This window comes from Elephantulus edwardii, unplaced genomic scaffold (genome assembly GCF_000299155.1).
Source record: "Elephantulus edwardii isolate Elephantulus edwardi_28Jun2011 unplaced genomic scaffold, EleEdw1.0 scaffold00185, whole genome shotgun sequence".
In the NCBI taxonomy this organism is placed as follows: Eukaryota; Metazoa; Chordata; class Mammalia; order Macroscelidea; family Macroscelididae; genus Elephantulus; species Elephantulus edwardii.
The window spans coordinates 3,205,218-3,219,119 of record NW_006399935.1 but is presented as its reverse complement, the minus strand read 5'-3'; the positions used below and the strand labels follow the sequence as shown (position 1 = coordinate 3,219,119).

The window sequence follows — 13,902 nt, the reverse complement described above, 5'->3', positions numbered from 1 at the left end:
AAAAAAAAAAAAGAATAAAAGGGCTAAAGGTGCTTCCAAGACTGTCCTTTAGGGGCTAGGGAGGGTGGAGCTCCTCACTGGTTTTGTGATTTTATATATCTATAAAAATAGTAGTGAGTGATAATAAAAAACCAAAGTAAACCCAAACCTTTCGCCTAAGAGTCGGGTCCGACTCTGGCATTCCCATGTGTCACCACAGCTACTCCTTGTGGTTGCTTTCCATGGGACACGTCTGGGTGGGCTTGAACTGACAACCTGGGATTGAGCGTAAGCCATTTGCACCACTGAGGGACTTAATAAAGCCTCTGGGCGTGGAGGGTAACGCTCACAGAGCATTAGTAGTTGAGAATGAAAAGACCCAGGCAGGGTTCAAAGACTGTGAAGCTGGCTGGGGGGCTTCCTGGTGGAGGGGGACATTTTAGCTTGCGTGTGTCGGAGACTGTGAGGATGGCTCGGGATGGGACAGTGTTGCTCATAGGCTCGAGATGAGCTGTACTGTTGATAAGACCTGATAACAGCCAGCTAGCGGGAGTGTGATGAGGACTGGGGTTTCTTAGCAGAGTGGATTCAAAGCTCTGAGCTCTTGCTGCTTTATTGAAGGACTGTGGTCTCTTCCAGACCCTTGAACATTAACTTTCAAAACACTTCTTAAGCTCAGAGACTCGGGGCCGGCATCTGGTGAGCGGTACCCCGCAGTCGCTGGTGGGTGCAGTGGGAGTTCTGGGGGCTCCCGGCTCTTTGAGGGGCTGCCGACGAGCCTGCTCTGCCAGCAGCCCTTGGGAAGACTGGATTCTAGGGGTCTCTGGGGAATTGGGGTCCGAGGACACACCCAGGGGATGGGACGTCCACGAGGTATTCAGGTTGGACTTTGGTGGGGGCAGAGACGGGGGGCATCCTGGAGGGTCAGGCTGGGTGGCCATGGTGGGGGGCCAGGAGCAGGAGCTCTCTTGAGTTCTAGATTCTTCCAGTGATTTGTGGGGAGGGGACAACTGTGAGATCAGGGGGTAGTGCTGGGAGAAAGGGGTCGGTTCTGTGTCCCCTGGGCTGCTGGGGTCTGTGGGGGCAGCTGAAGGCCAGGAGGGAATGGTGCTGTCTTGGCTGGCCTCTGAGGGGTTGTCTGAGCTGTGTGACGTGTTCGAGATCTCAGGGTCTTGGAGAGATGACAAATCAATGGGCAGGGAATGGGGTTGGCATTCTGGTGAATTCTCTTCCCCGGGGTGCCAGCTTGTCTGGTCTGGTACCTCAAGCTGGGGGGAGGAGGTGGGAAGAGAACAGACAAGTTGCTTGGAGGGGAGGTTGTCAGGACAAACAGGGCTGGGGGTGCATGGGGGCACGCTAACCAGGCCAAAGGCTTCGTCCGAGTCCCCTCGGTGGCAGCAGTCCAGGCTCTGGCTTTGCCGCAGGCTCTCTGTGCTCTTGACTCCCACGCTCAGACTGTCCAAGATCTCGCTTAGCAAATCCAGTTCCTCCCCGGACCCCAGGAAGCTGCTGTCCAGGGCATCCTCTGCCCATGAGTGCCTGGTGTCCTCAGGGCTCCGAGGGGGCGTCCTGGGTGAGTGAGGGTGGACAACCTCAAGTATTCACCTATACTCCAACCCTAGTCTGGTGGCTCTGGGGTTTCAGTCCTGACCTCCCATCCACACTTACTCAAGGGGCTCAAAGGGTCCCTCTTTTGGCCGGTGTCTCCTGCTGGGACGGAGGGGTCGGTTCTGCAAAGGACAGATTTAGAAGGTGGGGTGCAAAAAATGGTGTAAAGAGGGACAGCTGGTCTTTGGGGAGAAGAGTCATCTGGAGTAGGAGAGAAGGGAGACAAGGTCCCTGGGGGGTGCAAATGGTTAACCTGCTTGGCTGCTAACTGAAAGGTTGGCAGTTCGAGTCCACCTGCAGGTGCCTTGGTAGAAAGGCCTGATGATCTACTTCTGAAAACTGCCTTGGAAACCTCTCAGAGCATAGTTCTACTGTGAAACATGCGGGTCTCTGCGAGCGATTACAAACCACCTGCTGGGGGGAAGGAAGGGTGTAGCAAAAGGAAGTGAGGGGCTCTGTACCTGTCCAAAGTGATGGGTGATTGGCAGGCGCTGTTGTAGACGATCTGAGCGGCTGGTTAGGGACGGGGTCCTCAGGGAGCCCCCCCTTTGCAGACAAGAGACCCCATCCTGGGGGGAGGGAGAATGAGGCCGGAGCCCCTACCCCCGCCCTCCTCTTCCCCTTGGCCATTGGTCTTACCTTGTACATCAGCAAGCTCTGCATGCCCTTCAAGCCGCTCTTGGCCTAGGGAGAAGCCAAAAGTGAATCAGGCTGGAGGGTGGCCTGGCCCTGTGCATTTTCAATGGAAGCCTCCAGCTCCCTGGAATGGCTGTCATCTTTATGTCCTGCCCTCTGTCCGTTTCTCTTTTCACTGGTTTGTCTACAAGTGCCTCACGGACCACTTCAATATCAGCTTTTATCTCTTGGGCTAGTAAGAGTGTATTCCTGGGAGCAGAGTCCCTGCATGGCAGAAACTGGATGTTTAGTGAGCTTATCTGCAAAGTATAAGCTTGGAAGTCTACTCCCAGGGGCCTGTTAGTTTTAAGGAATCACTCCAGGAAATCCCGTGGAACACAGTTCCACTCAACAGCCACTTGGTTTTAATAATTATCATTTTTTTTCCAATGGGGCGTGACAATAACAACTGGAAGGCGTGTCAGTGGTCAGAGGTGGAGAATAAAATCTAATGAGCAATTTTGAGTTGTAAAAATTTGCTCCTAGTAAAACTGGAGTTGGGGGAAAAAACCCACGAGGACAGAAGGTGCAATGGTAGGATCTGAGGGTACATGTTTTTGCCCCTAAGTCTTAGATGTTCATTCGATAAGAAATTAATCTAAGGGGGAGGGGTGGGCAGGGAGAAAAGTGGAACAATGAATGAATGGAAATCCAAAGTCTCTGTAAACTTTAATGAAAATGAATAAAAAAAATTAATCTGACTAAAAAGAATAATGGTAAAATAGGAAATGAAATGTTGAAAGGATTGTTAATGTAACTGCAGGTACTGTTTTGATTAAAAAAACCCTTGCAACTAAAATGTTGGTGGAGTGTCCTCTTTACCTCTGTCACCCGACCGAATGTGGCTTGTCCCCCCCACTCACCGAGCGGTAAATGTTCCTCACAGCTGGTTGTGTCTTCGCCTTGACCGAGTGCAGGAGAGCACCACCACCTTTCTGAAAAGACACCCAGCAACACACAGATGTGACCTGGAGTAGGGGAGCTGTCTTCCTACTCTGCGCTGTGCGATGCTGGGCACGCTGTCTCCCTCTCTGAGCCTCAGTTCCCTCCTGAATGCTCAGGGATACCTCAGGACTGTCGTGAGGTTAAATCAACTCTAGAACGAGCACCGCTTGGCACTTTACCTTGAGGTTGTCTGCCCAGAGCTGGTAAGAGCGGAGGGCACCTGGGGTGAGAAGAGAGCTGGTTATCCCAGTCCTGCTGGGAGGCGGGGGACTTCGGGGGTGGAGGACGCGGAGGGAGGCTCAGACTCACCTGAGGAGCCCTCGCTGCTGGTGATTTCCTGCTCGAAGAGGTCTGAGAAGCCCTCCCCGTTGTTGAGCTTCTCCAGTCTGCCTTCTATGAACTGTGGAGGGGAGGCAGGGGAGAGGTAGGCCAGACACACACCTGAGGGTGTCCCTCTCCTCCAGGACCCTGGAGACTACACACACGTACACACACCCCAGCCAAAGGTTCAAGCTGCTCCCCGCAACCAGGCCTCAGGTCCAGAAGTTGGACGCCTTCAGCCTGGTACACCCCTTCTCTGAACCTGCAGCAGTGATTCTGCCTTCAGGGACCCGATAACTAAGCAGTCCTCTCCCATCCACCCAAAGGGGCTGGCTATTCTGGACCTACGAGTCCCCCTGACTCCCATTCCCCTTAACTGTTCCCTTGCCCTAAGCGATCCAGGAACATCCCCCCAGGGCCCTGGAAACACGACTCATAGAATCTGAATCCAGCCCCGCCCCTTTAAAGACCTTGTCGTTCTCGGGAACCTGAGTGGAGTACCTCACCTGGCCGGCTCCAGCCCCGCCCTCAGTATCCCAAGAACCTGCCCCTCCTGCGGCGGCTCCGCCCCAGGAAGCCCAGAGTCCCTCCCCAGGCCAGCCTTCGGGGACCCAGGACGCTGCCCTGACTCAGCCCTGCCCCCAGAGTACAAGGAGTCCATTCCAGCCTCTTGTCCTTGGCCTGGCCCTACGCACTGGGCCTCAGAAACCTGTTCAACTCTAGGGAATTGGGATTCCATTCTAAACCCTCCCCTTTAGCCCCGCCCCCAAAGACTCAGGAGCCCTCCTTGGCCCCGCCTACAGGGAGTCAGACACAAGTCCCGCCCCTCGGCCCCGCCCCACCCATAGAGAACTCAGGCACCAGCCCTGGTCCCGCCCATAAGAGCTCAGGTGTCAGACCCAAGTCTCCCCCTGGCCCCGCCCCGCCCATAGAGAACTCAGGCACCAGCCCTGGTCCCGCCCATAAGAGCTCAGGTGTCAGACCCAAGTCTCCCCCTGGCCCCGCCCCGCCCATAGAGAACTCAGGCACCAGCCCTGGCCCCGCCCACAAGGAGTCTGGAGTCTCAGTGCCAGCCTCGCCCACGAGGACTCAGAAGTCGGCCCTAAGTCCCACCCTTTGGGCATTGCACTGTCCCTAGGACTCAAGAGCCCACCTCATCCCCGCCCACAGCAACTCAAAAGACAGCCTTAAGCCCTTCTTTCTGGCCCCGACCCGCTAATAAGAACTAAGCCCCGCCCACAGGCATTCAGCCCCGCCCACAGGGACCCCAAATCGGTCAAAAGCCCCTCCCCTCTGCTCTCGTCCGTCCCACAAGGCCTCAAGTCCTCTCCAAACGCCTGCCCTCTGGCCCCGCCCCCTTATAAAAGCTCAGCCCCGCCCACAGAGGCTCAGGGGTCTGTTCCAAGTCCCTCTCATCTGGCCCCGCCCACAAGAACTCGGCCCCGCCTACAGAGATCCAGGAATGCGCTCCAAGCCCCTCCTTCTGGCACCAGCCACCCTGCGCTTAAGTACTCGAAAGTCATGCACTCTAGAACTGGCCGAGCTCCAAGGAATCAGGACACAGTTTAGTCACGCCCCTTTGGCCCGCCCCCAGCCCCACCTCTCCAGCCGTGGTCCTGCCAGGAATTATGAGTCCTTCCCCCTAAGAGTCCTGCCGCACCTGTTTGAACAGTTGCAGGTGGACAGCCCTGCGGTGGAAGTCCTGCAGTGAAGCTCCAGATTTCTGAGCCAAGAAGGTTTCTTCGCTGAAGGTCACCGGCTGGCCCTGGAAGAAGAACCCGCTCCCTGCTCTCCCCATGACCCTCCGGACTCGGCTCCCTTCATTCTACCCTGTGTCTACGTAGCAAACATTCTCTGAGAGCCTGTTGTGTGTCTAGCCTTATGGGGGCCTTTTTGGTCACGAGAAAGACTTGAGCTTTTACCCAAGGCAGGTGGGAGCCCTGGAGGGGCAGAGGAGGGTCAGGGCTGATTTAGGTACTCGCGGGCGCCTCTGGTGGATGCACCAGGTACAGACCATGAAGGGCTAGAGCCCCAAAAGGTCCGGGACAAGGCGGAGATTTCAGTGGCCCAGGTGAAAGACGACGAACAGAGAAGAAAGTAGGAAGACTTAAAATGTAGGGGCAATGAGGATGTCGGCTAATACTGGAAAATCTCACAGTGATTTTTTAGAAAAGTGAGGAACTGGAGTTTGAGGGCCATGGGACCAGATGGGGAATCCTGACTCTAACCCTGACCTGCTGTGTAACGTTGAGTCTGGTTTCCTCTATGCAAGTGGCGCTATAACAGTATCCATCTCACAATATAATCATCGCATTGAATGAGATTCATAGCATTTATGGAGAGTGCCAGGGTGCCGGGCACTTGTCCAAACCCTTTGCATATGCTGATAAATAAGGTCTTTTCAGACTCATTTGCATACGTGACTCGCAATGCCTGCCTTCTGGGTAGGTACTACTGGAATCCCATTTAGGTGTCATTATTGTGACTCCGTTAAGGACCCCCTGGGGCTTCTCCCCTACCGTCCTCGCTGCTCACCGGACTGTAGATGAGCGCCTCACGGTACCCTCCAAAAAGCAAAGCTTGGACTTTTAGGAAAAGACGGGACACTCCTTCCCCGGGGGCCAGGGCGACCTTCCTTAGCCGCAGCCTCAGCAGGGACACCTAGAAGAGGACAACAGGGCAGGTGCATAGACATATAAGGGCCGCCTGCCTTCTGATGCAGCACGAAGCCGAGCTGGAAGGGGTTCCACTGACCACGTCCGGGGGCAGCGCCTGCACGTCGTCGAAGGGCGTCTCCAAGGTATTGGAGTCCACATTCATCATCACGACGTCCTCCAGGGCTTTGTCCTGGACTCTCTGCAGGCGGTGGGGATTGCATCTCAGAGCTCAGGCTCCCTGGTGGGGGAGGGGGCTGGGGATGGACAGGAAGGGACTCCCGCCTGCCCTCGTGCTTAGGCATGCCCCCACTCACCTCCGCGAGACTGGCGTGCACCCCGATGAGGTAGGGCATGGGCGCACTGCGGACCAGGGGGTAGTGTCATACAGGTGCCACCCCTGGATCCCCATGTCCGTTCCCCAGAGCCCCTCCCGCTCACCAGCAATAGTCCAGCAGGTGCGGAGGCAGCGTGGGGATCAGAACGTGCTCCCAGCACATAGGGTACAGGAGAGCGCAGGACGCATGGACACATGAGGTTAGCTGGGTAGAGTCGGGGTCATGGAAATTAGGCTCTGGGGCAATGATTCTCCCCACTATATTACCAGGCCCACCAGTCTCCCTGCTCTACAGCATTAAAGTGAAAACTCCAATCAGGAAGGAGACGCTCACTGACCCCACCTCCAAAATAGTGAGCTTTCTCCTTGGGACTGAGCCGTCTTCTAGGCCTCTTGTGCCCCGCCCCTAGAGGTGGAGCGATAAGGCTGACGTATCCTGACCCCGCCCACAGAGGGCAGAATCAGCACGCATTGCCCCGCCCTCGAGGGGGTGGAACCAATACAACTTAGGCCCCACCCCCTATGAATGGGTCCAACAGCGGGCCCTCCTTGGCCCCGCCCCTGGGGGAGCGGAGCCTGTATCCAGCTCTCTCTGCCCTCATAGGAACCAGCATCTAGGGCAGCCCAGTACCTCATTTAAGAGCTAAAATTTAGCTAGCGCTGATCTCAACGAGGAGCCTTTGAGGCGCCAGTGGTGAGCACTCGGCAGCTAATCTAAAAACCCACGGTTAAAACTCTCCAGCATTCAACGAGGGAAAGAAGCAGCGGGCCTTGGGAAACCCTATGGGGCAGGGCTTCCCTGATCTGTAGGGTCAGAAAAAGGAGTCTAGGGCAGGGCGTTCAATTTTAGTTTGGTTCACCCTCCACGAGGGCGGAGCTAGGCTTATTTCTATCCTAGAGCATGGAGCTCCCAAAGAGGAACCATTCTAACCCTGATCACTCCTCAGAGGGCTGGAACGGATTTAACTAGCTGGAAAGTAGCAGAGAACTTGGCTCTCTGACCACGCCCATTGGAGGCGGGACTTGTCTCACGGCTCCGCCCCGGGGCGGAGCCTTACACCCCCCACCCCACCCCCGCCCTCCTGCCCCGCCTACGGTGCTGAGCTTGCTGGCGATGACCAGGACTCTCCTCTCAGCCAGAAGCGCCGCGAACAGCCCCACGATGTTCTCGTAGGTCACCGCCACCACCAGTTCCGTTAGGTTCCTCTGAGGAGTTAGAGAGAGAGAGGCACGCTGGGCACGTTCGGACACCAGGACGTCTGCTCGTCCCTCCCAGGCCTCTACTCACGTTCTCCGGGATGGACGGCAGACGGTCAGAATCCGGGGCCACGAAGCAGGAAAGCTGGTGGGGAGACCGGCGGGGGACTAGTTAGTCGGAGCCTGGCCTCCACTGCATGCCCGGCCTCCCGGGTCTCGGGGTCTGCTCACCGGCCTGCTAGTCCCTGGGGCAGTGGGCAGGCTGCTGTGTGAGCTGGAGAGTACCAATCCGTTGCCCTGGGATGGAGGGGTAGCTTGATGTGTATGTCCAGCGCCCAGCAGTCCCCCACCCACCCCAGGCCCGCCGCTGTGGGTGGGGGTACCCACCAGCTCCAGCCCCATCAAAGCCTGGGGTCCAGGCAGGGGCTGCTGTTGGAGGCTTAAAAGCAGTTTCTCAGCTTCTGAGACCTGGGTAGAGGGACAGGGTGTCTGAGCAAGAAGTGAAATGCAGGACTTGGTTCAGCCTGGGGGATGTATGATCTGAGTGGGGCTCAGGGTAGGCTGGTGCCGGGGTGGGGGTGGGGGGACTGGGGTGCAGGAAGAGGTAGGGACTAGGACTCTGGCATTGGCGGGAAGGGCTCACTTGGCCCTGGGTCAGCAGGTCCCCCACATTGTTGAGCAGCTTGTAGAAGACCTCGAACCACGGCAGGTGGCTGTGGGGAGGAGAGAGACACAGGCAGCCTCCAGCGGTGCCCCCTGGCCTAGGGCCACGCACCCCCATCCTACGCTCACCTCTAGCCCCCAGAACCGCACCTGAGGATGCAGAGGCAGCTCTGGGCACCGGCCCGCAGGCGGCAGAACCCAAACCTGCGCTTGCCAGCCAGATCCGTGAGGGCAAAGGTGAAGTGCTGGACCGCGGGGCTGGGGGGCTCACTGCAGGGGTGGGGAAGGTCAGAGAGGGTCAGAGAGAGACCTGGGCCTCCCACACACAGACCACCAACAGCATGGGTCCCTGGGTCCCATCCCTGAGTCCCTGGCATCCTCTCCCTCCCATACCTTTCCACATCAAAAGGGAAGCAGAATTTGGGCACCATCTGCATAGCTTCCTGGGGGTAGAGAGAGCACACAGTATCTGCCCAATGGGCCTCCACTCTTGAGCACCTGGTCCCAGGTCCACAGGCCCCTTCTGCCTGAGGAACCAGCCCTGGCCTTGGAGGGGCAAGGAGCTAGCTTGCATACCTGGTCCCTGAAATCTGGGGGGAACTGTCGCAGGATGGCAGGATCTGTAGGGAAGGCAGGTGTGTTAAACCAGGCTCCAGGCACTCCCCCCAGTCACCCACCCCTTCTGGCCACAGCCCCACTCACCCTCCTGCAGGGAGGCTGGGCACGCTGCTTCGAAGAACCAGTCAAACACGGCAGGGGGACTCCCCCTAAGGAACAGGCGGGGGCTTAGGGGGTCCAGGACTTGCTCCGTGTCGTGTGCACTAGGCTATGCATGATAATGGTGTGTGCAGGGCCCTGTGCGGCTGTGATGGTGAGCTGATGACTGGGTGGGACTGTGTGTTCATGTGTGGCTGAGGATGACTGTGGGTGAATGTGTAAATGTGTGTAAGTGTCATTGTGTGAGCACACTGTGCACGGGTGTGCTGCATCCAGGGGAGCCCGAGTGTGATTGTGTGGGCAACAGCGTGTGACTGCATGAGTGGGCTTGGTTTGTGGGGCTGGAGTCACATTAAGGTCCCAGGGTGCTGCAAATGGTTTGCACTCAACTTCTTACTTGAAGGCTGGTGGTTGGAACTCACGCAGCAGTGCTGCAGAAGAAAGTCCTGGCAATCTTTAAGATCACAGCCAAGACAGAGTTTCCGGCTTGACTCCAAGGTAATGGGTTTGGTATATTTGTACTCATACTTCCCTCAGACTCCCTGAGAGAAAGTGTCACAAGGCCTCAGTGTTACAAACCCCCCCAATGTCTGCCTTCCTTCTCTGTCTCTACACCACCCAAAGGACCCTGGGCACTCGGGCTCGGGGAGAGAGATGGTGAGACAGTGGAGGAGGAGGGAGGAGACTAATCTCAGACCCACTGACCCGTCCAGGGACACCTGGAGTTTCTGTCCTGGATCCCCACATTGCGTCCTCACACTGGCACAAGCAGGCATACAGCCACTGGCTGCCCGAGTGAGCACACACTGGCTTTTGCGTTCGCCTGGATGCACAGGAGTCACTGGCTCACGGGGTTAGGTTCGTGGGGTTACACACAGGGGCCAAGAGTGACCCGGCTTTGCCCAGAGTCCACAGTGTGGCCTGCCAGTGAGTCCTGACCCTGAAACCTGTCACCTGCCCCATTCTCCTGGGCTCATTGTCCCCACCCTGCTGGGCCTGCCTCGTCCCAATTTCTGTCTCAGCCTGGGTCTAGGAATCTCCATCCAGGGGATGGGGGAAGGGGGCTTACTCAGCTCTGGATCCCATGATTTTGCAGGTGGCCGGCAGGCCCTCTCCCCAGGGGTCCCGGGGGCCTGTGTGGGCGCGGGGATAGGCCCCGGCCGGCTCAGCTTCCTGTGTGGCTGAGAGAGGAAGTTTGATGGGTGACGTCCCCGGAGGAGGCCCCTGCCCCCACCCACTGTGAGACCCAGGCATCCTGCCTCCTCATGTCCTAGGCGATGGGCACGAGGGGGGCTAGCTCAGAGGCCAGAGTCGTGGCCTGCAGGTGGACCCCAGATGGTCTCCACATCCAACCCAGCCACAGCCTTTCTCGGAACCCCACCCTGCAGCCAAACGCCCACAGCTCCTGAAAATGCTTCCCTTTCCCCTTCTCGTCCTCCCATGGTCATCTGCCTGGGTGTTCTCTATGGGGCCACTGCTGGGAGCTGGCCTGAGAGTGAGTAGGACCCTGGGGACATACACAGTGCAGACAGGCACTGGACACACACACAGCCACTGGGACATAGGCAGATAGGCAGGCAAACACACACACTAGTACAGATACACACACACTCAGACTCAGAACCAGACCCAGGACAGCTGCTAAGGCTCCCAGACCAACAGAGCACCAACAGAGGACAGACCTACAGATAACACACACACACACAGAGATCGGATCACTGTTGGGACTCATAGAATAGAGCACAGACAGCATACATATAAATCAGCACGAGACACTGTCATTTGTGTGAGACACAACCTGGGCAGATGTCAAGGTTCAGAGACACAGTGAGGCAGATGGAAGGACAGATGACAGACACATTTATGACTCCAAGACACAGCTGCCTGGTCAGTGCCTACCCTGGACTTTGGGACCCAGGCCCCTGCCCACTCACTGAGCAGCCAATCTGTCAGCACCAGGCCCATCCTGTAGGGGTGCCCTCCCCGAGGGAAGCATTAACTCCAGAGCACTTGACAGGTAGGTCATCAGTGCATTTATTTATCATGGGTGCACAGGTGGGGACACACACTTTTCTTGGCTCCTGGTTCCAGGCCTGTCTTCCCTCTAAGCAAGAACATGCCTTCACTTCAGATTAGCCAAGGAAGTCAGGGGCCAAGGGTGATCACGGTGGAGGCCAGGGCAGGTCAGTGGGAAGGGGAGGCTCACAGGGAAGGACCAAAGGCAAAACAGTGGCTCCTACAGGTACGTTGAACTCATGGGGTCAAAAGTGACAAGGAAGTCAGAGGCTGTGTGGAGCTGAAGGACAAGTGGGTGATGAGGCCAGAGCTCATAGGGTGTCTGTGCTCATAGGCACTGGAGATGGGGAGTTCAAGGGTCAGAGGGTCAGAGATTTGCAGGGCCACAGTAACACTGGAGAGGCTCAAGGTGTCAGAGGTATGCAGGGTCATAGTGACACTAGGAGCTTTAACAAGGGTGACAGGAAGATCAGAGGTAGCATGAAGCTGGAGTGCTGGGGTCAGAGCTGCAGTGGGCTTCATGGGGTGTCAGTGCTCATAGGGGCTGGAGATGGGAAGTTCAAGGTCATAGGCTCAGGTGTTCACCAGGCCATGGTGGTGGTGGACACTGGCAAGAAGATCCAAGGGTCACAAGGTCAGAGTTGGGCCAGGGGCGGCGGTGACCTGGAGGGGAAGTTCAGGGTCACAGGCAAGCAGGGGGGACCACGATGACACTGTGGGGGAGTTCAAGGGTCACGTGGTCAGAGGCAGGCTGGGCCGTGGTGACACTAGGGGGAAGTTCAAGGGTCACGGGGTCATAGGCGGGCCAGGGGCTACGGTGACACTAGAGGGCAGTTCAAGGATCATGGGGTTGGAGGCAAGTGGGCCATGGGGGTGTCAGGAGTCCAAGGGCGGGAGGCCGGCCGGGGGCATCGGTGACACCAGAGGGAAGTTCAGGCAGGACTCTGGGGTTGGAGGCAGGCTGGGCCTTGGTGACGCTAAGGGGGAATTCAACGGGCCGGGGTGGGAGGCAGACCAGGCTGCGGTGACACTAGGGGGAAGTTCAGGGTCACGGGTGGGAGGCGGGCCAGGCCTTGGGGGCTTCACGAGTGGGAGGTGGGCTGGTTGGTGGTGACACTAGGGGAAAGTTCAAGGTCACGGGTGGGAGATGGCCGGGCCTTGGGGGCTTCACGATTGGGTGGGAGGTGAGCTGGGCCACAGTAAGACTGGGGGGAAGCTCAAGGTCACGGGTGGGAGGCGGGCCCGGACCTTGGAGGCTTCACGAGTGGGTGGGAGGTGGGCTGTGCCTTGGGGGCTTCATGGGTGGGAGGGAGGTGCGCTGGGCCACAGTAACACTGGGGGGAAGCTCATGGTCACGGGTGGGAGGCGGGCCCGGGCCTTGGGGCCGTCTGGGGCGCTAGGCCACCTCCTCCTCGGCCTCCTCCTCGAACTCGCCCTCCTCGGCCGTGGCGTCCTGGTACTGCTGGTACTCGGACACCAGGTCGTTCATGTTGCTCTCGGCCTCGGTGAACTCCATCTCGTCCATGCCCTCGCCCGTGTACCAGTGCAGGAAGGCCTTGCGCCGGAACATGGCGGTGAACTGCTCCGAGATGCGCTTGAACAGCTCCTGGATGGCCGTGCTGTTGCCGATGAACGTGGCCGCCATCTTGAGGCCGCGCGGCGGGATGTCGCAAACGGCCGTCTTGACGTTGTTGGGGATCCACTCGACGAAGTAGCTGCTGTTCTTGCTCTGCACGCTCAGCATCTGCTCGTCCACCTCCTTCATGGACATGCGGCCGCGGAAGACGGCGGCCACGGTCAGGTAGCGGCCGTGGCGCGGGTCGCAGGCGGCCATCATGTTCTTGGCATCGAACATCTGCTGCGTGAGCTCGGGCACGCTGAGCGCGCGGTACTGCTGGCTGCCGCGGCTGGTGAGCGGCGCGAAGCCGGGCATGAAGAAGTGCAGGCGCGGGAAGGGCACCATGTTGACGGCCAGCTTGCGCAGGTCGGCGTTGAGCTGGCCCGGGAAGCGCAGGCAGGTGGTGACGCCGCTCATGGTGGCCGACACCAGGTGGTTGAGGTCGCCGTAGGTGGGCGTGGTCAGCTTCAGCGTACGGAAGCAGATGTCGTAAAGCGCCTCGTTGTCGATGCAGTACGTCTCGTCCGTGTTCTCCACCAGCTGGTGCACCGACAGCGTCGCGTTGTACGGCTCCACCACCGTGTCCGACACCTTGGGCGACGGCACCACGCTGAACGTGTTCATGATGCGGTCCGGGAACTCCTCGCGGATCTTGCTGATGAGCAGGGTGCCCATGCCGGAGCCCGTGCCGCCGCCCAGCGAGTGCGTCAGCTGGAAGCCCTGCAGGCAGTCGCAGCTCTCGGCCTCCTTGCGGACCACGTCCAGCACGGCGTCCACCAGCTCGGCGCCCTCCGTGTAGTGGCCCTTGGCCCAGTTGTTGCCGGCTCCGGATTGGCCTGGGGAAAGAGGGAGGAGTGGGCAGTGATGGGGACGAGTGACCACGGGCCGTCCCAACCCCAGCATCCCAGCCTGAGAACCCCTCGAACAGTCACATACTTCCCCCGCCCAAACCGACTGTTGTTAGGTGCCGTCGAGTCGCAGATGACTCATGGCTACCCTATGAACGAAAGGCCTGAGCACTGTGCAGAGACTTTGAAAGTCAATTTCACAGCAACTTCACTGTGTTAACAGAGTAATACTGCATGAGGCTTTTCTTTCTCTTTCCTTCCTTCCTTCCTTCCTTCCTTCCTTCCTTCCTTCCTTCCTTCCTTCCTTCCCTCCCTCCCTCCCTC

At 58.2% G+C, this 13,902-nt stretch overlaps 2 protein-coding genes across 3 annotated transcripts in view; both read right to left on the bottom strand.

Annotated features, from left to right (window-relative positions):
* Positions 1–629: 629 nt before the first annotated feature.
* Positions 630–10,182, bottom strand: DENND1C (DENN/MADD domain containing 1C). Its single transcript, XM_006896420.1, is given in 22 exon segments — positions 630–1,241; positions 1,335–1,548; positions 1,642–1,709; positions 2,049–2,156; positions 2,227–2,271; positions 3,126–3,197; positions 3,387–3,427; positions 3,517–3,607; positions 5,189–5,293; positions 6,064–6,189; positions 6,283–6,384; positions 6,500–6,545; positions 6,624–6,724; positions 7,615–7,725; positions 7,808–7,861; positions 8,071–8,184; positions 8,360–8,429; positions 8,530–8,649; positions 8,773–8,822; positions 8,956–8,999; positions 9,082–9,146; positions 10,166–10,182. Coding segments are annotated over 22 exon segments (2,376 nt in total).
* A 2,326-nt stretch (positions 10,183–12,508) lies between these two features.
* TUBB4A (tubulin, beta 4A class IVa) overlaps positions 12,509–13,902 on the bottom strand; it is a 6,901-nt gene continuing 5,507 nt past the window's right edge. For both annotated transcript variants that reach the window (XM_006896356.1, XM_006896357.1), the window contains exon 4: positions 12,509–13,566. In XM_006896356.1, the coding sequence (XP_006896418.1) occupies positions 12,509–13,566 (1,058 nt within the window). The remainder of the gene's footprint in view (positions 13,567–13,902) is intronic.